This window comes from Salmo trutta, chromosome 17 (genome assembly GCF_901001165.1).
Source record: "Salmo trutta chromosome 17, fSalTru1.1, whole genome shotgun sequence".
In the NCBI taxonomy this organism is placed as follows: Eukaryota; Metazoa; Chordata; class Actinopteri; order Salmoniformes; family Salmonidae; genus Salmo; species Salmo trutta.
This window is the reverse complement of record NC_042973.1, coordinates 18,341,353-18,364,457: the sequence shown is the minus strand read 5'-3', so window position 1 is coordinate 18,364,457 and position 23,105 is coordinate 18,341,353. Positions and strand designations below refer to the sequence as shown.

General features: G+C 43.7%; 2 protein-coding genes across 7 annotated transcripts in view; both read left to right on the top strand.

Annotated features, from left to right (window-relative positions):
• The window catches only part of tjp3 (tight junction protein 3), a 37,295-nt gene extending 29,067 nt beyond the window's left edge, over nt 1–8,228 (top strand). For all 6 annotated transcript variants that reach the window (XM_029696013.1, XM_029696016.1, XM_029696010.1 and 3 more), the window contains exons 16-29: nt 369–457; nt 1,115–1,187; nt 1,400–1,467; nt 3,038–3,098; nt 3,636–3,786; nt 4,049–4,157; nt 4,338–4,557; nt 4,779–4,981; nt 5,103–5,278; nt 5,411–5,621; nt 5,754–5,854; nt 5,950–6,489; nt 6,633–6,682; nt 6,879–8,228. In XM_029696013.1, the coding sequence (XP_029551873.1) occupies nt 369–457; nt 1,115–1,187; nt 1,400–1,467; nt 3,038–3,098; nt 3,636–3,786; nt 4,049–4,157; nt 4,338–4,557; nt 4,779–4,981; nt 5,103–5,278; nt 5,411–5,621; nt 5,754–5,854; nt 5,950–6,489; nt 6,633–6,682; nt 6,879–6,990 (2,164 nt within the window). In that variant the 3' untranslated portion in view covers nt 6,991–8,228. The remainder of the gene's footprint in view (nt 1–368; nt 458–1,114; nt 1,188–1,399; nt 1,468–3,037; nt 3,099–3,635; nt 3,787–4,048; nt 4,158–4,337; nt 4,558–4,778; nt 4,982–5,102; nt 5,279–5,410; nt 5,622–5,753; nt 5,855–5,949; nt 6,490–6,632; nt 6,683–6,878) is intronic.
• A 4,110-nt stretch (nt 8,229–12,338) lies between these two features.
• On the top strand, nt 12,339–20,460 carry arhgap45b (Rho GTPase activating protein 45b). The gene is made up of 7 exons (XM_029695221.1): nt 12,339–12,354; nt 16,767–16,910; nt 17,064–17,118; nt 19,215–19,287; nt 19,825–20,032; nt 20,145–20,206; nt 20,331–20,460. Exons 1-7 carry the CDS (start codon nt 12,339–12,341, stop codon nt 20,451–20,453), a joined length of 681 nt encoding a protein of 226 aa, XP_029551081.1. The 3' UTR covers nt 20,454–20,460.
• The last annotated feature ends 2,645 nt before the right edge of the window (nt 20,461–23,105 follow it).

Genomic DNA, 23,105 nt, shown 5'->3' with positions numbered 1-23,105 from the left:
ATTTGTTCTTAACTGACTTGCCTAGTTAAATAAAGGTAAAATCAAAATAAAAAACGTTAAATTTGCTGGGTACATTTTTTTTAAATAATTATGTTCCGGCCCCCCGACCATCCGCTCGAACAAAAATCATCCCACGGCTGAATCTAGTTGCCTACCCCTGAATATTTTATTTTTAAATGTAACCTTTTATTTAACTAGACAAGACAGTTAAGAACAAATTCTTATTTACAATGACAGCCTACCTGGGAACAGTGGGTTAACTGCCTTGTTCAGGGGCAGAACGACAGATTTCTACCTTGTCAGCTCAGGGACTCAAGTAGTTGACACAGTAAGGGCATTATATTGAGTGTGATTGCTCTCTCTCCCAGAGCTCTGCCTGAGATGAAGTCTTCTCCAGCTCCAGTAGTGAGACAGGACCCCCCTCGACAAGGCATGACCCCCTCCAGTCCAGTCTCATGTCAGTGTCCCTCCTGTGAAAGATGAGTACCGTCTAAAAAGATGGAATTTTGGGGTTGGAAGTCCTAAGGTCTAAACATGTACAGTGCCTTCAGAAAGAATTCATACCCCTTAACTTATTCTACATTTTGTTGTGTTACAGCCCAAATTCAAAATTGGTCAGATTTTTTTTTTTTTTCTCACACCCATCTTATAAACACAATACCTCATAATGACAAATGTGCTTCTACAAAGTATTAGCTGAGAGGTGTGAATACTTATGTAACTTAGATATCTGTATTTCATGTTCAATACATGTGAAAAAATTATAACATATTTTCACTTTGTCATTATGGAGTTTTGTGTGTAGAATAAGTCAAGGGGTATGAATACTTTCTGAAGGCACCATGTCAAATTTCAATCAAATTTATAAAGCCCTTTCACATCAGTAGATGTCAGTGTGATACAGAAACTCAGCCTAAAACAGCAAGCAATGCAGAAGTAGAAGCATGGTGGTTAGGAAAAGCACCATTGAAAGACAGGAACCTAGGAAGGAACCTAGAGGAACCAGGCTCTGAAGGGTGGCCAGTCCTCTTCTGGCTCTGCCAGGTGGAGATTATAAGAGTACCTGGCCATTAAGGCCAGATATGTATCCTGATCCTCTGTTTGCCCTGTTCAGGTTCCTCTGATTCGGACCGTACACCCTCACCCCCAAGGAGGTCTGGGAGTACAGACGTGGAGAGCAACCACAGGTAAAACTCTAGTTTACAGTATCTTCTAGAAACCACTATAGACAACCAGGTAAAGAACAGTTTTAATTAACCACCATTAAAGAAAGCTCCTCTGTGACAAAAGTCACCGTCACTATTCAAGTCAATCTGATCACAAGTGTGTGCTCACTTTCTCTGACCTCTAACTCACTGTGGAAATGTGAGTGAATGGTAATGCATCTCTTCTCTTGTAGTATTCCACACGGAGCCAATGGCAATGTCCGCACTGGGATATCAATGAAGAGCAACCCTCCAGTCTACTGTAAGTACCAATTCTCATATCAGCTCTCCAATGTCCTCTTTATAATGTAAACTCAGCAAAAAAAGAAACGTCCCTTTTTCAGGACCCTGTCTTTCAAAGATAATTCGTAAAAATCAAAATAACTTCACAGATCTTCATTGTAAAGGGTTTAATCACTGTTTCCCATGCTTGTTCAATGAACCATAAACAATTCATGCACCTGTGGAATGGTCGTTAAGACACTAACAGCTTACAGACGGTAGGCAATTAAGGTCACTGTTATGAAAACTTAGGACACTAAAGAGGCCTTTACTGACTCTGAAAAACACCAAAAGAAAGATGCCCAGGGGCCCTGCTCATCTGCGTGAACATGCCTTAGGCATGCTGCTAGGAGGCATGAGGACTGCAGACGTGGCCAGGGCAATAAATTGCAATGTCCGTACTGTGAGACGCCAAAGACAGCGCTACAGGGAGACAAGACGGACAGCTGATCGTCCTCGCAGTGGCAGACCACGTGTAATAACACCTGCACAGGATCGGTACATCCGAACATCACACCTGCGGGACAGGTACAGGATGGCAACAACAACTGCCTGAGTTACACCAGGAATGCACAATCCCTCCATCAGTGCTCAGACTGTCTGCAATAGGCTGAGAGAGGCTGGACTGAGGGCTTGTAGGCCTGTTGTAAAGCAGGTCCTCACCAGACATCACCGGCAACAACGTCGCCTATGGGCACAAACCCACTGTCGCTGGTCCAGACAGGACTGTCAAAAAGTGCTCTTCACTGACGAGTCGCAGTTTTCTGTCTCACCAGGGGTGATGGTCGGATTTGCATTTATCGTTGAAGGAATGAGCGTTACACGAGGCCTGCATTCTGGAGCGGGATCGATTTGGAGGTGGAGGGTCTGGGGCGGTGTGTCACAGCATCATCGGACTGAGCTTGTTGTCATTGCAGGCAATCTCAACGCTGTGCGTTACAGGGAAGACATCCTCCTCCCTCATGTGGTACCCTTCCTGCAGGCTCATCCTGACATGACCCTCCAGCATGACAATGCCACCAGCCATACTGCTCGTTCTGTGTGTGATTTCCTGCAAGACAGGAATGTCAGTGTTCTGCCATGGCCAGCAAAGAGCCCGGATCTCAATCCCATTGAGCACGTCTGGAACCTGTTGGATTGGAGGGTGAGGGCTAGGGCCATTCCCCCCCAGAAATGTCCAGGAACTTGCAGGTGCCTTGGTGGAAGAGTGGGGTAACATCTCACAGCAAGAACTGGCAAATCTGGTGCTGTCCATGAGGAGGAGATGTGCAGTACTTAATGCAGCTGGTGGCCACACCAGATACTGACTGTTACTTTTGATTTTGACCCCCCTTTGTTCAGGGACACATTATTCAATTTCTGTTAGTCACATGTCTGTGGAACTTGTTCAGTTTATGTCTGTTGTTGAATCTTGTTATGTTCATACAAATATTTACACATGTTAAGTTTGCTGAAAATAAACGCAGTTGACACTGAGGACGTTTCTTTTTTTGCTGATTTTATTAGAAACTCTCTGGATGGAAGGTCCTTAACTGTTATTTCCATTTCAGCCAAGACAGAGGAACCCCTCTACTCCCTACCCCCAGACTCCATTCCTACACCTAGCTTGGGGTGAGTTGTTTTATTTATACACATATAGCCTACATTAAAGGCATACTGGCGATGAGGCCCTTTTAGCTACTTCCCCAGCGTCAGATGAACTCATGGATACCATTTTTGTGTCTCTGTCTAGTTTAAAGGAAGTTCGCGGTAGTTTTGCAAGTCAATGCTAACTAGCATTAACGCAATGACTGGAAGTCTATGGGTATCTACTAGCATGCTCGCTGAAACAGATATCATATTTGTCTAAAACAATCATTTAAAACCTTGCTTACATTTGTATTCGATCGCATTTCTTTATTATGCGTGGGAATACTTTGGAACAGATTTCTAAAATTAAAATTAGTTGGAGCTGATTTGCTGGTGTTGTTAGTCTTTTATGTCCAACAATAACAAACAAACAACGTTTTTTTTGTTTTGCCCAGGCTGCCAGTAGGGATACCCGGCTATAGTCTGTAGCATATAAGACTGGACAATGCTCCTTTTCATAAATTCTCATTTTGATGTTACTCCTTTTTTCAAAACTGTGTTCACTCTCTGTTGATACAGCTCAGATCTGAACACAGTGTCGTTTGTGAAGGAGAGGAGCGTTGGCCTGAGACTGGTGGGAGGCAACGATGTGGGCATCTTTGTGGACGGGGTTCAGCCCAATAGCCCCGCTCAGGAGCAGGGCATGAAGGAGGGGGACCAGATCATGCAGGTGAAGACCCACTGATCACAGCAGTGGTCACCACCGGTACAGGGTGTGTAGGTTTTTGTTCTAGCCCAGCACGAACACAGCTGATTCAACTAAGATCTTGATTAGTTGATTGTTTAAAAAAAAAAATTATGCTGTGCTGAAGTAAAAGCCTGCCCACACTGTAGCTCTCTGGGACAAGTGTTGGTGACCACTGAAGTGCTGATCTACAGTACAGTACATGCAACACGTCTTTCACCACTTATGGGCTATGGTCTTGTTGTAGGTGAATGGGGTGGACTTTGGTTATTTCAACCGTGAGGAAGCTGTTATGTTCCTGATCAACATCAAGAGAGGGGAGCTGGTCGACATCCGTACTCAGAACAAGATGGACAGTGAGTATTACCTCAGACTGAAGCAGGTGCATGGGTGGAAGAATTGTAGTTGATTTCAGAGGACTTGTCAGTGTGACATTTTCTATATAATTACTTTGGTTATAACTCTACCCCAGTAATAAGGTACATACAAATTATTAAGTTATTCCTAAATGACTGAGTTATTCTTCCTCTCGTCAGTTTACAAGAAGATCCTGAAGTCCAACCTGGGGGACTCGTTCTACGTCCGGACCCACTATGACAATGAGGTGGAGGGCAACATCGGCCTAGCCTTCACCAGGGGAGAGGTGTTCAGGGTGGTGGACACCATGCACAGGGGCAAGCTGGGAAGGTGGCTGGCTATACGCATGGGCAACGACCTGCATGAGCTGGACAAGGGCACCATCCCCAACCAGGTCAGGTGAGTTGAGACTAGAATGATTGGTTGGTAGGTTTATTCCTTCATTGGTTGGTTGGATTTGGATGTATAAAGATACATATGGGAACAGAGCATGACACCTGAGAGCAACGTACTTATTTTCAGTGTGTACTCTTACAGATACTGTCATTGGGGTTGCTTTTATTCCACAATAATTGTATTACAGCATAATTTCCATGGTATTTCCTCTCCGTCTCTCTCAGGGCCGAGACTCTGGCCAGTATGGAGCAGGTTCAGTGGGCCAGTGAAGAAGGGGATCGCCAGGTCTCAGGGCCCAGGGCAGAGTTCTGGAAACTACGGGGGCTCAGAGGGGCCAAGAAAAACGTCCACAGGACTCGTGATGACCTGCTCCAGCTTACCATCCAGGGCAAATTCCCAGCATACGAGAGAGTTCTGCTCAGAAAAGGTAGGGACAGTTTTATATATTGCATAATGGTTCACATAATAGTCAAACACTTTAAACGTTTGTGTACTTTTTGTATTTTGAATCAACACATGTACACCTTTTGACCCGTGTGGCTCTCCAGCTAATTTCAAACGGCCAATCGTCATCATGGGTCCTCTGAACGATGTGGCCATGGAGAAGCTGGCCAGAGAGATGCCTGATGAATATGAGGTGGCAGAGATGGCTCCTCGTAGTAGTGGCGCAGACACTACTTCCACGGTCATCAAGCTGGACACAGTACGAAGGATTGCAGAGAAGGTGATGAAACAAACTGGGATGTGACCTGTTTTGGTGTGAGACAGGGCAGGTGTACAACTGCTGTATGCTTGTTTGACTCCATTACCAGAATTGAAGAAAAATGCCCTTTGTGTTTCTTCCCTCTGTTTCCAGAACAAGCACCCTCTGCTGGACATTACTCCTACTGCAGTGGAGCGTCTGAACTACATCCAGTACCACCCCATGGTGCTGTTCCTGGACCCACACAGCAGGAAGGACGTCAAGGCCATGAGGCAGAGGATGTGCCCCAACTCCAACAAGAGCTCCAGACGCCTCTACACACAGGCCCTCAAGATGAGGAAGCACTGCAGCCATCTGTTCACAGGTTAACACACACACCCGTGTTATCAAAACACATACATGTTGTGTTTGCTCTTACATGGTTTATCTGTAAAAAAAAAAAACATGTCCCAAGTGGTTTTATTAAAAACTGTCCCTTTCTTCCCATTGTTCCCAGCTCGTATTGATCTCCAGCCCAGCTCTAATGTGTGGTATGAGACTCTGAAAGACAAGATCAGACACCAGCAAGACAAACCTGTCTGGGACTCACAAGTCACGGTAACACAGACAGATCCTAGCTCACAGTCAAACTGGGAATTTGCTCTCACAAATTACCTGGTGGAATAAAGACCAAAATAAGTGTGTGTGTTTAGTTGGAGGGAGGCGGCGAGGAGGAGCTGGATGCATTGGACCGGACCCACTCGGACTACCTGAGTGCTGCCAGCGAACTGGAGGACACAGACGGAGAGGCGTTTACAGACGGAGAGGTCTACACTGACAATGAGGACCTGGAGGAACCATTCGATCCCAGCAATCATCCCCGGATGTCCAGGCTCACCGCTCTAGCCCGGTCTTCAGAGCCTGCCTCTGAGTACCACAGCCCCGGCCCCTCCCCCGAGCCTCTGAGAGAGGTTCCACCCCTGATGCATGTGTCTGAGCACAGATCGACCCGTCGTCCATCTGACAGCCCTCCTCACGTTGACGTTGCTGATGACACCCGACCCTATCATAGCTTCTCAGATTCGGACTTCAGGGCCGTTGACAAGGCTGTTCCGACCACCCCCTCGGACACACCCCCTGACTTCATAGCCCCTGACCCCAGAGTCTCTGTGCCTGAGAACCCGTCGGCTGAACTGTTGCCAGAGAGCCCCCCAGCTGTCACTCTGTCAGTCATAGAGAGTAAACTTCAACAGGTACTGGTGGGACTGTCACAGTCCATCATAGCACAAACTCTTACAGATCCTCTATAAACTCATGGTTTACATCCAAAGGCTCAAATACTCTGTTAACTTGGTCTCCAGTGATTTTTGACCCATGACCTATTTCCCTCTTTCAGACCCGTGTGGCAGAATCTCAGGAGAGGAAAGCATCTCCATCGTTCATTGTGTTAGTGAAGTAGACCAATATCTGATCATATTAATCTGTGTGACAATGTTTGTTTAATTGCATGGTCATCAAAATGCCTGTCTACCAACCTTAGCAATTGAGCAACTACTCCAGTCCTAGTCCAAATGATTCTATCCAGGTTGAGTAAGACTGAACTGACAGTTAGTAATGCCCTCTCTTTTCTATCTCCTGATAGGTTGGCTCACCACCAGGCTGTCCAAACAAGACGCACTTGCATCCGAGGCAGTGACAGCTCTGACAATGAAGAGACTGATGACATCGAGTGGGGTCCAGCTACAGAACTTTAGATTAGAGCACACCATTCTAGAACTGTAACTCTAGAGAGCACAGACAACGGCCGTGTTCGAGAGCATCAAAACCGTCATGTGACTGACTGATCTACAGATCATAATCAGTCGCTATTTATGATAAAGTTCAGTCATTCGGCAGTCGTCTGCACAAACAAGGCAATAGCCTCTTAAATGGGAGATGTGAAATGTTCTCAACTTCAACCTTCAAGGATCACTTGTTTTTTGTTTTTTTTGTCCTTCTGTTGGACCAACATCTTCTTTTGGAGAGGAAAGTTGGAGGGCCAATGCTTTGGCTGCCTTCAGACATGGGAATTTAGGCAATGGCTTCCGCAGACCAAGGCTCACACCTTTCTTTATGCCTAATTCCAAGAGAGGAAGATGTTTCATTTTGCTGGAAATTCTAATAAAAAAACTCAGGGTTTTTGTATTTCTACAACTTGCAGTAAAGTATTGTGTACTTTTTTTTTTTTTTAATAAATGCAATTTTTTAATCAAAACAATGGAGACGTTACCAACATCTTTGCTGTCAAGGATGTCATTTGAACAAAAACATTTTTTAAAGCTGGAATCCTAAATTGAAACAATAACAGTGGTCACCCCACCTTTGGGGTCAAAACGAGTGCTATGTATGCAAGGACTGACCATTTGATTATCTAAAAATATATAGTTAACCATATTGAGGCTTTTCAGTGTTTGTTTAGATTTACTTTGTCTACAAACCATGGAGTATAACAAGCTTATATTTTGGGTTCTGATGGGATATGTGATATATGGCCAATTTACCACGGCTAAAGACTGTTCTTATGCACAACATGGAGTGCCTAGATACAGCCCTTAGCCGTGGTATATTGGCCATATATCACAAACCCCCGAGGTGCCTTCTTGCTATTACAAACTGGATACCAATGTAATTAGAGCAGTAAAAAATGTTTTGTCATACCCGTGGTATACTGTCTGATATATCACGGCTGTGAGCCAATCAGCAGTCAGGGCTCGAACCACACAATTTATAATATTCAAGAATCAATGGGTGTACATCGTTCATTTATAAGTCCAAATATGGATGTTGCAACTAAGGATTCTAGCTTTAATGGGAAATGCTTCAAAAACAATTATGGACATTCACAGAACACTGGATATATTGAAGCTAAATTTTCTATCCTGCTTCATTTGTCTGTTAAAATGACTGATTTGTAAAGATTTGGTTCATTAAAGATTACAGATATGGCAATGAATATCTGCCCTTGTTATTGTTTTTCATTTCTAGAACAGAATAGAAAATCCTCACCTTGTCCACCCATAACTATTTGTATTGTAACATCCCTGTGTTACAAATATCTTGGTTGAATAATCCAACATGTTTCTGGATAATGGATGAATGAAACTCAGTTTAGCTGTGATGCTTGATAACAATGGCAGCCTGAGCACCAATTATATTCTTAAAGGGATAGTTTAACCAATCTGTCATTTAATAATTTGTCTTTCTAACCCTGTAAGCAGTCTATGGACAAGGTATGACAGCAATCCATGCTTTTGTTTAGTTTCCCTGGCACTGTTTTAACATGCTAGTGTTTTAGTATTCGTGGCACAAATCCTATTCAAGTCATCTCACTGAAATGAGCATTTTTTTTTGCACATGTTCATAATTCCTGTCAAGTATCCTTAGACGGTATTAACTGACACTTCTCCCATTATTGTTAATGTTGTGCATGGCTGTTATTTTTAGCCTACGCCTGTCGACACAGGTAGGCCCAATTTTTATTTTTTTCCAATTAGTCTTTTGACCAATCACATCAGATTTTTATCCACATCACATCTTTTTCAGAGCTGATCTGATTGGTCAAAAGACCAATTAGTGAAAAAAGGATCAGAATTGGGCTGCCTATGGTTGCGTTTTAGACCAATGATGTATATAATGCAGCGTTCATAACCAAGTGGGAATTTAGTTTATGGTTTATGCAGCTTGTTGGCCATTAGCCAATCTTTGTATTTGTATTTCAATCCGGATCCCCATTAGCTGCTTCCAAGAAATCAGCTACTCTTCCTGGGGTCCAATCACAGTTACATACAATACAAAACACAACACAGTATTACACACTACTCTACCATAACATATCTACAAAATCAATAATACAGCAAAATAATATTAAAATGTGTGTGCAAGTCAGCATGGGTTTGCGAATGCTGTGTGTTTGTCTCTTCACAGTCTGTGCTGTGTGTTTGTCTCTTCACAGTCTGTGCTGTTGAATAAGGTGTAGTTTTATGGGGGTTTTAAATCTGATTTTACTGCTTGACTGAGTTAAGAGGTAAAATCTGATTTCTCAATGAGATCAAAGCACTTGAATGCATCCAATTGGTATTAACAACTTCACAACTGGTAAATTCCCACCTCCCACTTGGTTACGAATGCAGCATAAACCCTGGATTGCTGATGCTACGTATTGGCCAAACCGGTCGCACACATTGGGAAGCAGACCCCCATAGGAATTAATGGAATTCTACAGTATTTCAATTAAATTAAAGGACAAAATTACATGGTTCAGCTTATCAACTAGCTAATTATTAGAATCAGGTGTGCTAGATTAGGGTACAGGATGGCAGCTGTCCAGGAACAGGGTTGGAGAGCCCTGGTTTAGACCAATGATGTATATAAACCCTGGATTGCTGATGCTAAGTGTTGGCCATTGAGAGGCATTGAAGCCACCGGTCATGAATTAATGAAATTCTATACTATTTCAATTAAAATGTTTCAAGGGCAACATTACATGTATTTAAATATGTTTTTGTTGTAATGGGGACAGTTAGTAATCTCTAAAAAGTATACTTTAAGGAAAATGTTTTTAGATTATTTACTTTTTTATGCTTAGCTCACATCATATAATAAAAAATATTCATATAGAATAAACCTGGCAAAAACAAATGTAGACATTCATAAATGCATTTCTATAGCTTCCAAAACATGTTTTACAAAGTGGTGGAAGTGCCAAGATGGAGGCACGGATGCTTAGACACAGCACCCCCTATTAGTCATCTAGTGTATATATAAATCATTGGTTTAGCCCATTTCTGATCTTTATTTAAATTATTTTTCTGGACTGAAAAATATATTGTGTGAAAAGATCTGATGTGATTGGTCAAAAGAAACATTTGTGGAAAACATATCAGAATTGGTCTGCCTGTGTGAACGCAGCCTATGGCCATTGTTAATACATTATTTTTCTTCGTAATGTTGAAATAAACATATCTCCAACTACACTCACAAACTGTAAATTTACAATGCCCTCAGAAAGCATTCAGACCCCTTGACTTTTTCACATTTTTCTAGGTAACAGCCTTATTCTAAAATTGATTCAATTGTTTTTTTTCCTCATCAAACTACACACAATACCCCATAATGACAAAGCAAAAACAGGTTTAGACATTTTAGCAAATGTATAAAAAAAAAGAATATGGAAATATCACATTTATGTAAGTATTCAGACCCTTTACTCAGTACTTTGTTGAAGCACCTTTGGCAACGATTGCAGCCTCGAGTCTTCTTGGGAATGATGCGCTTGGCACACCTGTATTTGGTGAGTTCATCCCGTTCTTCTCTGCAGATCCTCTCAAGCTCTGTCAGGTTGGATGGGGAGCGTTGCTGCACAGCTATCTTCAGGTCTCTCCAGAGATGTTCGATCAGGTTCAAGTCCGGGCTCTGGCTGGGCCACTCAAGGACGTTCAGAGACTTGTCCCGAAGTCACTCCTGTGTTGTCTTGGCTGTGTGCTTAGGGTTGTTGTCCCGTTGGAAGGTGAACCTTCACCCCAGTCTGAGGTCCTGAGCGCTCTGGAGCAGGTCTTCATCAAGGATCTCTCTGTACTTTGCTCCGTTCATCTTTGCCTCGATCCGGATTAGTCTCCAAGTCCCTGCCGCTGAAAAACATGCCCACAGCATGATGCTGCAACCACTATGCTTCACCGTGGGGATGGTGCCAGGTGGCCACCAGACGTGACACTTGGCATTCAGGCCAAAGAGTTCAGTCTTGGTTTCATCAGACCAGAGAATCTTGTTTCTCATGGTATGAGAGTCTTTAGGTGCCTTTTGGCAAACTTATAGCGGGGCTGTCATGTGCCTTTTATTGAGGAGTGGCTTACGTCTGGCCACTCTACCATAAAGGCCTGATTGATGGAGTGCTGCAGAGATGGTTGTCCTTCTGGAAGGTTCTCCCATCTCCACAGAGGAACTCTAGAGCTCTGTCAGAGTGACCATCAGGTTCTTCGTCACCTCTCTGACCAAGGCCCTTTTCCCCCGATTGCTCAATTTGGCCAGACGGCCAGCTCTAGGAATACTCTAGGTTTTCCCAAACTTCTTCCATTTAAAAATGTTGGAGACCACTGTGTTCTTGGGGACCTTCAATGCTGCAAAACATTTTTGGTACCCCTCCCCAGATCTGTGCCTCGACACAATCCTGTCTCGGAGCTCTACGGACAATTCCTTCAACCTCATGGCTTGGTTTTTTCTCTGATATGCACTGTCAACTGTGGGACCTTATACAGACAGGTTTGTGCCTTTCCAAATCGTGTCCAAATCAAGTTGTAGAAACATCTCAAGTATGATCAATGGAAACAGGATGCACTTAAGCTCAATTTCGAGTCTCATAGCAAAGGGTCTGAATACTTACGTAAATAAGGTATTTCAGTTTTTTGGTTTTTAATAAATGTGAAAAAAAATCAAAAAAACTGTTTTCGCTTTGTCATTATGGGGTATTGTGTGTAGATTGCTGAGGACATTGTTTTATTTCATTCATTTTAGAATACGGCTGTAATGTAACCAAATGGGGAAAAAGTCAAGGGGTCTGAATACTTTGTAGGCTACATTGTTCCCACTAATTGGTCTTTTGACCAATCACAGCAGCTCTTTTCACATCAGTTCTTTTTCAGAGCTGATCCGATGGGTCAAAAGACCAATTTGTGAATTTTTTATCAGAATTGCGCTGCCTGTGTAAATACAGCATATCAATTGGTGATTGAGCGGTATACATGAATCACAGCAAAGTTGGTTCCTGTTTCAGACATGTCTTTGGTCATGTTTGTGTGTTTCAAACAAAAACACCTGAATGATTGGTTGACAATAGAGCCTCCCACAATGCAGGCACTGGCTGCAGGATGAAGTTGATCAAATCAAATGTATTTGTCACATACACATGGTTAGCAGGTGTTAATGCAAGTGTAGCGAAATGCTTGTGCTTCTAGTTCCGACCATGCAGTAATATCTAACAAGTAATCTACCAATTCCACAACAACTACCTTGTACACACAAGTGTAAAGGAATGAATACGAATATATACATACAAATATATAAAGGAGTGATGGCGAACGGCATAGGCAAGATGTAATAGATGGTATGGAGTACAGTATATAGATATGAGATGAGTCAAGTAGGGTATGAAAACATATAAAGCGGCATTGTTTAAGGTGGCTAGTGATACATTATATCAAGATGGCAAGATGCAGTAGATGGTATAGAGTACAGTATATACATATGAGATGAATAATAGTAAACATGATATAATATAAAGTGGCAAGTGATAAATTGATTACATCCATTTTTCCATTATTAAAGTGGCTTGAGTTGAGTCAGTATGTTGGCAGCAGCCACTCAATGTTAGTGATGGCTGTTTAACAGTCTGATGGCCTTGAGACAGAAGTTGTTTTTCAGTCTCTCGGTTCCAGCTTTGATGCACCTGTACTGACCTCGTCTTCTGGATGTTAGCGGGGTGAACAGGCAGTGGCTCGGATGGTTGCTGTCCTTGATGATCTTTTTGGCCTTCCTGTGACATCGGGTGGTGTAGGTGTCCTGGAGGGCAGGTAGTTTGCCCCCGGTGATGCGGTGTGCAGACCTCACTACCCTCTGGAGAGCCTTACGGTTGTGGACGGAGCAGTTGCCGTACCAGGCGGTGATACAGCCGACAGGATGCTCTCGATTGTGCATCTGTAAAAGTTTGTGAGTGTTTTTGGTGACAAGCCGAATTTCTTCAGCCTCCTGAGGTTGAAGAGGCGCTGTTGTGCCTTCTTCACCACGCTGTCTGTGTAGGTGGACCATTTCAGATTGTCCGTGATGTGTACGCCGAGGAACTTAAAACTCTCCACCCTCTTCACTGCTGTCCCGTTACTGTAGATAGGGGGCTGCTCTCTCTGCTGTTTCCTGAAGAGCAACTGCAAAAGCTTGCAGTTTAACTGCAGCAGATAGGAAGAGGCAAAGCGAGAGGATTCACTCCTGTCAAAATCTGTCCATGCAAGAATACAAAATATCCCCATTTGGTCTGCTTATATTGGTCTGCTTAATAACACCAAGTAGCCTGCCTTTCAACGTTTGTTCAATGCCTCCCATTGTTAGGGCAGAGACAAGAGCTTGTCATTATAGACAGTGGCCGTGTTCGAGAGCATCAAAACGACTGCAGGCAACTTCTGACTGACTGGTCTACAAATCACCTTGCATCATAAATAACATCTCATTACTATTTGCAGATCAGTCAGTCATAATTTACCCATGATACTGCTTCAGTCTGACCTGTGACACTGTCAATACTACAATACTGCTTCCAGCCTAGCCTTGTGATGGTCTGAGGTTAATCTCCCGGTTAATCTCCCGGTTAATCTCCCGCTGAACCTATCACATGATATCGGAAGTTACAGTTTCCCTTAGGTTCCTAACTTATCTCCGAGTTCAATTCTGACAAACCACAGAGACTAACCATCAGTATTTCAGTTATTGACTCTTGCGTTTAAGTGTTTACCAAATATTTAATCTACTAGTGAAATATACAGTGCCTTCAGAAAGTATTCACCCCTTGACTTTTTTCCTCATTTTGTTACAGCCTGAATTTTAAAACAGATTTTCTTTGTCACTGGCCTACACACAATACCACAATGTCAAAGTGGAATTATGTTTTTAGAAATGTTTACAAATGAAAAGCTGAAATGTCTTGTCAGTAAGTATTCAAACCCTTTGTTATGATGAGCCTAAAAATGTTCAGGAGTAAAAATGTGCTTAGCAAGTCACATAAGTTGCATGCGATCTGTGTACAATAATAATGTTTAACATGAAGAAAAATCATGACCATCCCATCTCTGTACGGCACACACACACTTATCTGTAAGGTACCTACATCGAGCAGTGAATTTCAACCACATAGACCAGGGAGGTTAAAAAAAGCAGACATTGAATATCCCTTTGAGCATGGTGCAGTTATTAATTTTATACTTAGGATGTTGCAACAATACACCAGGGTCTCCATTAGAAAACTGTGTCCCCGGACAATGTGACTGGCAAGATTTTAATTTATCAGACATCCATATGCATTGGGTGCATAACTCATTGGGCGTCCACCGACGGTGCTCAAAATCACAATTAGATTAATTATAATAATCTTAACAGAATATAAATAATGTTGCAATAAAGTAGAGCAATGTTCTTATACCAACATGACAGGTTTTTATTGGAAGGAAAACAACCTGTCCTATAGGCTATTTGTACGAACATTTGAATTAAAGATTAATTATGCAGAAATTGCTCTGCCATTTCTTGGTTGCAAAAATTCTTTATTAACATTTGTTAAAATCAAGGTAAACAAAAATGATGGCAAAGTGTAGAGAATCAATCATTGTATCTAAACCACTGTGAAAAATATTTTCCATAACCAAAAAATTGCATTTTCAGGTGTTTTGAAGCTGCTGTACAAAACTAATTCACATTTCTATGTGAATTTGGTCAGATCGCTCCAAAAGTTACATATTGCAGCTTTAATAAATAACAAAACGCAGGTGTTTTCAAATGCAATCTAGGTCACTCTAATTTAATTTACAGTGCATGAACATTTTAATTAGGCCTACTTGCAATAACAAAACGTGGCTGTCAACGAACACCAGGGCCAGCCCACTCCCCATTCTCGCTGCGATTTTAGCACCACAGCAGTGGAGAGGCCGCTCTAGACGGCCACAAAACAAGGAAATTATGTTGGACAATCAAATTTAAGGCTGGTTCACTGAGAGCTTATTTTGCAATGCTCCTGTGAAACGACAGCACGTTACATGCATTTTATGAAAGCTCTCATTTCCAAAGCTCAAATGATCTCTCTTTTAACAATTCTACTGGATGATGTTATGTTTATTGTAAATTAAACTATAGTGAGGTCGTATGATATAACAGAAACCCTGCAAATACACCGAGTCACTACAAAGATACACGCAGTCTTCCTAAATCAGTTGCCGGAGAGGAAGGAAACCGCTTAGGGATTTCACCATGAGGCCAATTATGATTTTAAAACAGTTGAAGTTTAATGGCTGTGATAACTGAGGATGGATCAACAACATTTACATTACATTTGTCCTTTAGCAGACGCTCTTATCCAGAGCAACTTACAGTAATGAATGCATACATTTCATTTCATGCAGTTTTTTTATTAAATTTTTTTTGTACTGGCCCCCCGTGGGAATCGAACCCACAACCCTGGCGTTGCACACACCATGCTCTACCAACTGAGCCACAGGGAAGGCTACAACAGCATTGTAGTTACTCCACAATTCTAATCTAAATGACGGTGTAAAGAAGGGTGAATACAAAGCGTTATGTTTGGGGAAAACACATCTGAGTACCACTCTTCATATTTTCAAGAATGGTGGTGGCTGCATCATGTTGTGGCTGTGCTTGTTATCGGCAAGTACTAGGGTTTGGGGGAGATAAATCTGCTTTCCAACAAACACTGGTCGACAAAAAAATAACCTAACACAAAGTCAAATATACACACTGGAGTTGCTTATCAAGATGAATGTTCCTGAGTGGCCTAGTTTAATTTGACTTAAATCTAATTGAAAATCTATGGCAAGACTTAAATGGCAGTCTAGCAATGATCAACAACCAACTAGACTGAGCTTGATGATTTAAAAAAAAAAATAATGGCCAAATATTGTACAATCCAGGTGTGCAAAGCTCTTGGAGAATTACCCAGAAAGACCCACAGCTGTAATCACTGCCAAAGGTGATTCTAACATGTATTGACACGGGGGGTTGAATACTTATCTAATCAAGCTACTTTGTTGTTTTACAGTTCTGATGTCTTCACTATTATTCTACAATGTAGAAAATAGTAAAAATAAAGAAACCCTTGACTGAGTAGGTGTCCTAACGTTTGACTGGTGCTGTAAGTCTTCACACAGTCACATAATGATACAACAGGATGTTAGCTAGTCCAGTCAGCGTATTGGCTCCATCCTCCATGTGACATACTTTCTATCCACCGCTTTGGACTCCTGGCTCCATTCAATAGGCCAGCCGCTGACGGACATCGACAGAGACAAAGGGATGGGGGGGGGGGGGGGGGAAGAAGGGGGTCTGTACCGGCCAAAGGGTCGGTCTGTGAGACAGAGACGAGAGGAAGTGGGCTGCAGATGTCACTGCTGACATCAAAGCGGATCTGACGGTCCCTGCTTACCCATCTGTCAGTCTGTTACTATTCATGATGTCCAGACATTGGTCATTAATCACTCCCTCTCAATCTCTGATACTGTGACCAACCATGAAAGAGTCAGGATATAAAGAAAATCCCCATGTTATGTGGATTCCATGTTGTGATGGTGATCCTTGTCAGACCTCAGACAGCCTCATCTCCCTAACATCAACCATATCACTGGGGTTGTAACTGCTGCTCAGTAGATACACAAACAGGTAGGTTTAATCCTGTATTAGGAATGGCATAGGATCCATGTCTCTTGTCTGTCTGACTTTCCCCTGTCTGTAGACAAGCAGGAGAACCGTTGCCCTGTGGCCCATGAGTGCCTGGGGGAGGTCCTGAGGGTCCTACGACAGGTCATCAGCACCTACCCCCTCCTCAACACTGTGGAGACCCTCACTGCTGCAGGCAAACTCATATCTAAGGTCAAAGGTGAGACTTCTGGCTGGACCAATCAGTGGTCTACTACCTAGGTTCAGAAAGGCCATGTTTTTAGTACAATGAGTTTTAAAATTGCCAAGATGGGCTAGAATGAACACATTATTTTGATTGCAGGATTTCACTATGAGATGTGTAATGACACAGAAAAGAAGGACTTTGAGAAGGCCATTGAGACCATTGCAGTTGCTTTTAGTAGCAAGTAAGTATATGGTACACCTGTTTCTCAGTACTGTATGTATTGCCCTGAGCTAGAAACAATATTCATGGGTCCTGAAATAAGCCACAGATGTCTCTATGTCACAGTTATTTTACTATTTACCACTTGAGATGCAACAACACTGTTCTCTGGCACAGAGTAATGGGGCATGACCACATGTGGTGTCCTCAGTGGTCAGGTCAGTGGGGGTGTGTGATGACTGTAGAAGTACAGTGTGTGTGAGAGAACTGGAGCTTAGAGAGAAACGCAGTGACACATATGCATGGGGCTCAGTAGAAAACAGGAAATGTAGTGGTGGTTTTCTTTTCTTCCGTAACCAAGGACACAAAGCCAAATCGCAGCCATTTGGCTTCTGTTGTCGCAACAGATTATTATTTACAGACCAGGAATAGGTGCGTCTGTTTTTTACATTTTATTTTACCTTTATTTAACCAGGTAGGCCAGTTGAGAACAAGTTCTCATTTACAACTGAGACCTGTTCTCCATGTATATGCGCGATAATGGTCGTTTTTATACAAACATATCACTCTCTCAAAATACAATTGGAAAAATGTACCGCTAAAACGTTCTGTGACGTGTACAGTATATTGCACATAGGTGTGTTTTTAAAGTTGTGAATATGAATATACACACATTACCAAAGAGTGCTTGTTCACACCCTGGCCCTTTACAGAGTACAACACACAGCAGCAACAGGGCAAAGAAGGAAGTTAAATGGTGGCACAGAGCCTGGAGCCTGGCATGAACTGTTTCCTGCTGCTCTCTACTCCTTGTTTCCTTTCCATGACCATCGGCGGGTGAAATAACTAGAAATGTACCCTCCACATTGCTTTAACCTATTTTGTCCCTCATATATTAGTACTTTCTGTCTCTGTGATGGTAGTAGTATCTCTGTGTAATGGTCTCTGTGATGGTGGTAGTATCTCTGTGATGGTAGTAGTATCTCTGTGTAATGGCCTCTGTGATGGTGGTAGTATCTCTGTGATGGTAGTAGTATCTCTGTGTAATGGCCTCTGTGATGGTGGTAGTATCTCTGTGTAATGGTCTCTGTGATGGTGGTAGTATCTCTGTGTAATGGTCTCTGTGATGGTGGTAGTATCTCTGTGTAATGGTCTCTGTGATGGTAGTAGTATCTCTGTGTAATGGTCTCTGTGATGGTGGTAGTATCTCTGTGTAATGGTCTCTGTGATGGTGGTAGTATCTCTGTGTAATGGTCTCTGTGATGGTGGTAGTATCTCTGTGATGGTAGTAGTATCTCTGTGTAATGGTCTCTGTGATGGTGGTAGTATCTCTGTGTAATGGTCTCTGTGATGGTGGTAGTATCTCTGTGTAATGGTCTCTGTGATGGTGGTAGTATCTCTGTGTAATGGTCTCTGATGGTGGTAGTATCTCTGTGTAATGGTCTCTGTGATGGTGGTAGTATCTCTGTGTAATGGTCTCTGTGATGGTAGTAGTATCTCTGTGTGATGGTGGTAGTATCTCTGTGTAATGGTCTCTGTGATGGTGGTAGTATCTCTGTGTAATGGTCTCTGTGATGGTGGTAGTATCTCTGTGTAATGGTCTCTGATGGTGGTAGTATCTCTGTGTAATGGTCTCTGTGATGGTGGTAGTATCTCTGTGTAATGGTCTCTGTGATGGTAGTAGTATCTCTGTGTGATGGTGGTAGTATCTCTGTGTAATGGTCTCTGTGATGGTGGTAGTATCTCTGTGTAATGGTCTCTGTGATGGTGGTAGTATCTCTGTGTAATGGTCTCTGTGATGGTGGTAGTATCTCTGTGTAATGGTCTCTGTGATGGTAGTAGTATCTCTGTGATGGTAGTAGTATCTCTGTGTAATGGTCTCTGTGATGGTGGTAGTATCTCTGTGATGGTAGTAGTATCTCTGTGTAATGGTCTCTGTGATGGTGGTAGTATCTCTGTGTAATGGTCTCTGTGATGGTGGTAGTATCTCTGTGTAATGGTCTCTGTGATGGTGGTAGTATCTCTGTGTAATGGTCTCTGTGATGGTGGTAGTATCTCTGTGTAATGGTCTCTGTGATGGTAGTAGTATCTCTGTGTAATGGTCTCTGTCCTCCTAAGTGTGTCAGAGCTACTGATGGGGGATGTGGACAGCAGTACCCTACTGTCCCTGCTGCCAACAGAGAAGAGCAGGGTGAGTGGAGGTAATGTGGCTTTCTTGTGTGTGACAGTCTCAGAGTGGATGTTTGTGGGGCACGGAGGCAGCAAGGCCAACTTCCTGGCAGTGAGTCTTTATCTCTGCCTTTTCTTCACTCTCTCCTGTTGTGGCCACACACAACATACACAGGCCAGATAACAGCTCCTTCAACCTCCTCCATCCTACACTGACACACTGAATTCATCAAACCTGCACACATTCATCAAACCTGCACACTATTATTGCCCACAGTCTATGTGCCAAATGCTATATACTTCCGTTTACAGTGGAACATCCATCATTCAATTGCACATCCCCATCCATGAGATGCCACTTGGCATCGCTCTATTAAATATTTGTTTGTATTGGCTCTGGGAAAGTGTCCTGCCAAATGATTGTGTAGTGCCAGAAATGTTTCCTATGTAGTTGGCCATTTGCAATGGTTTGAACTGGTCATTTAGTGTGTAATGTTAATATCTTCCAAAATAAGGTACTATTCATGAGTGGTTAAACTCTCCCTCTCTCTTTGTCCAGTCTATGGAGAACCTCTACAGGGCGTCAGGTCAGGGGCTAGAGGGAGCTCAGATGAGGGGTGTCCTGCAGGACTTTGGCCGGGCCGAGGAGGTAGACATGCTGCTGCAGCGTAGTGAAGGGGGAGTGGACTCTGCTCTGGCCTACGCCAAGACCATCTCTAAATACATGAAGGACCTGATGAGCTATGTGGAGAAGAGGACCTCACTGGGTGGGCACACAGACACCGCAGTCCACACAGATAATAATGGACATTTAGGTTGATTCTTATACCCTTCAATTAAACATATTAAGTTGATTCGCCCATATCTTCCCCCGTCTAGAGGTGGAGTTTGCAAAGGGCTTACAAAGACTGCATCAGTCCAGCAAGCACAGCATCACACACGTAAGCCTTGGTGGTTTTGTCTTTTCTAATAAAAGGAAAGGAGTACCTAATTCACTCTCGTCAAAATGATTCCATCCATTTTAAGAGGCTCCTGTGACCATGCTCTTTCCTCTCCCTCTCTCAGTACCACATGCCCTTCTACTCCATCTACTCTCTGGCTCTGGAGCAGGACGCAGAGCAGTGGGGTGCAGCAGGCCACCTCCACACTGCACAGCCAGACCTTCCTACAGCCTCTGACGCAGCGTAAACATGAGAAGAAACGCAAGGAGATCAAGGAACAGTGGCAGCGAGCCAAGAGGAGACTGGTCAGGTCCTTGCTAGTGATATTTATGCAATATGTTGTCTCCTATTTGGATTATTTGTCTCATATTGCCATGATGTTTACAGGAATCAATTTTGTCCTATTGAGATGAGTCTTTTTAAAACAATATTTGACAAGACGTCCACACAAAGTATTTTGAAGAATACCCTTTGTTTTTTTCAAGAGTTTTCCCAATTTGTGTAACTGAAGACTGTGTTTTTGTGATCCAGCTGGAATGTGAGTCTAACCTGCGCAAGGCCAAGCATGCCTACATGGCTCGCTGTGAGGAGCACGACAAGGCCAAGCATGCCTACATGGCTCGCTGTGAGGAGCACGACAAGGCCAAGCATGCCTACATGGCTCGCTGTGAGGAGCACGACAAGGCCAAGCATGCCTACATGGCTCGCTGTGAGGCGCACGACAAGGCCAAGCATGCCTACATGGCTCGCTGTGAGGAGCACGACAAGGCCAAGCATGCCTACATGGCTCGCTGTGAGGAGCACGACAAGGCCAAGCATGCCTACATGGCTCGCTGTGAGGAGCACGACAAGGCCAAGCATGCCTACATGGCTCGCTGTGAGGCGCACGACAAGGCCAAGCATGCCTACATGGCTCGCTGTGAGGCGCACGACAAGGCCAAGCATGCCTACATGGCTCGCTGTGAGGAGCACGACAAGGCCAAGCATGCCTACATGGCTCGCTGTGAGGCGCACGACAAGGCCAAGCATGCCTACATGGCTCGCTGTGAGGAGCACGACAAGGCCAAGCATGCCTACATGGCTCGCTGTGAGGAGCACGACAAGGCCAAGCATGCCTACATGGCTCGCTGTGAGGCGCACGACAAGGCCAAGCATGCCTACATGGCTCGCTGTGAGGAGCACGACAAGGCCAAGCATGCCTACATGGCTCGCTGTGAGGAGCACGACAAGGCCAAGCATGCCTACATGGCTCGCTGTGAGGAGCACAGTATAGGTAGGTCGTCCACCATACAGACCTCAACGAATAGGCTAGGATATTAAGATGCGCAAGATGCAACACTTCGCTCTCACAGTCACACACAGTATCTCCGCATGTGCACGGGTTCGCTTCCCGCTGTTCAGTGTGGTAGATAGGGCACCAAAACAAAGAAGTTGAGCCTCGCGCTTCAACGCTCTTAGTTGTGGAAATTGACCCACTATGCTGTTTACATTCTGCATCTTTTTTCAGTTAAGGATTTTAATGTTTAAAATATTCACCCCTTCCATGTTTTAACATTTTTTTTTACCTCTCCCTGTCATATCATCCATGTTGCCCCCTTCCCTGCTCTTTCCTCAGGATTGCAGAGTTAGAGCAGGACAATAAGATGAGTCCCAGTAACCTGAGCATCGTGTTTGGCCCCTCTCTGATGCGGCCCCGGCCCACTGGGGCCACAGTGTCCCTGTCCTCTCTAGTGGACTACCCCCACCAGGCCTGCATCATAGAGACTCTGTCTTTTACACAGTCATCTTCCAGTCCTCCAGCAGTCACCCATTCTCCACCCAACAGGTGTGTTGTGTGCCTGTCTTTGGTTATAGAGGATGCGTGTACATACTTTAGATCAGCAAAATTACATGTTAAAGAATATTTCAAACATACAAAGAATGTGAATGCTTTCAGTTTACCTACCCACAATAGCTCAACTAATACCAGAGTTGTGAATGGTTTGAACTCAAGCTCCGTATTTTATCTTAAGTTTTGTTTGTCTCCCCCTGCTGGTATAGACTGTCGGTGCGGGTATAGATGAGAACAGCAGTGCTGCGGTCGCTGATGTTGAGGAACAGGATGCCAATGAAGAACAGAGCAGAACAGACTCTGACAAGATGGAGGGCTGTTTAGATGGACTTGTGAAGAATTGCCTTTGCTTTTTTGATTTTAGTACATCTTTATAACTTATTATCCAGGTGAGTCTGACCAGTGTCACTTCATTACATCCCTTCACTTTTCTCCACGCAGGCAGTTCTCCAGGCTCCCTGGGTTCCAGTGAGCAAATGGTGGACTCTGACTCAGAGCTGGATGAGACTGGGAGGGGGTCCACACACTGTCCCCACAGCCTGGTCAAACAGGAGAGCAAGGTCAGCACAGAGGATGACCAACTGAGCTGCAAGGATAGCCTGAAACTCTCCAGACAGTCTCTTCCTCAGCCTGACCTGGTTCCAGACCAGGAGAGTCCTGGTCCCGATGCCTTGAACCATGACCCCCCTGACAGTGAGCTCCCGGACCTAGAGGCGTCTGAGCAGGAGCTGAGCTCAACGTGAATCAGTCCCAACAACCATGTTCTGGGCCTGTGTGGGGCAAAGGTTAGTCTGCTGCCCAGGGAGCCAGTTTGTGTAAACACGGCCTGTGCAATGTGTCAACCACACTGAAAGGCTTTACGGAGTTTAAGTGTACTTCCAGTCTGGTGGATGTTACCACGAATCTTGGTTTTAACTTTGGTATTAGAATGTCATGAAATACTACATGACACATTCATCATGGACACTTGGTTATAGCTGTTGTGTCAGCATTAATTCTAGTTATAACAAGCTGTGATTTCATTTAAGATAATCTATTTCAAAAAGTATTTACATTGCTCTTATGCTT

What these genes read in the sequence shown, in the direction of transcription:
- arhgap45b (XM_029695221.1), top strand. An exon ending in TGCCAACAGAGAAGAGCAGG is followed by an intron (nt 19,288 to 19,824) that starts GTGAGTGGAGGT and finishes CTCTTTGTCCAG; the next exon opens with TCTATGGAGAACCTCTACAG. An exon ending in GGAGAAGAGGACCTCACTGG is followed by an intron (nt 20,033 to 20,144) that starts GTGGGCACACAG and finishes TCCCCCGTCTAG; the next exon opens with AGGTGGAGTTTGCAAAGGGC.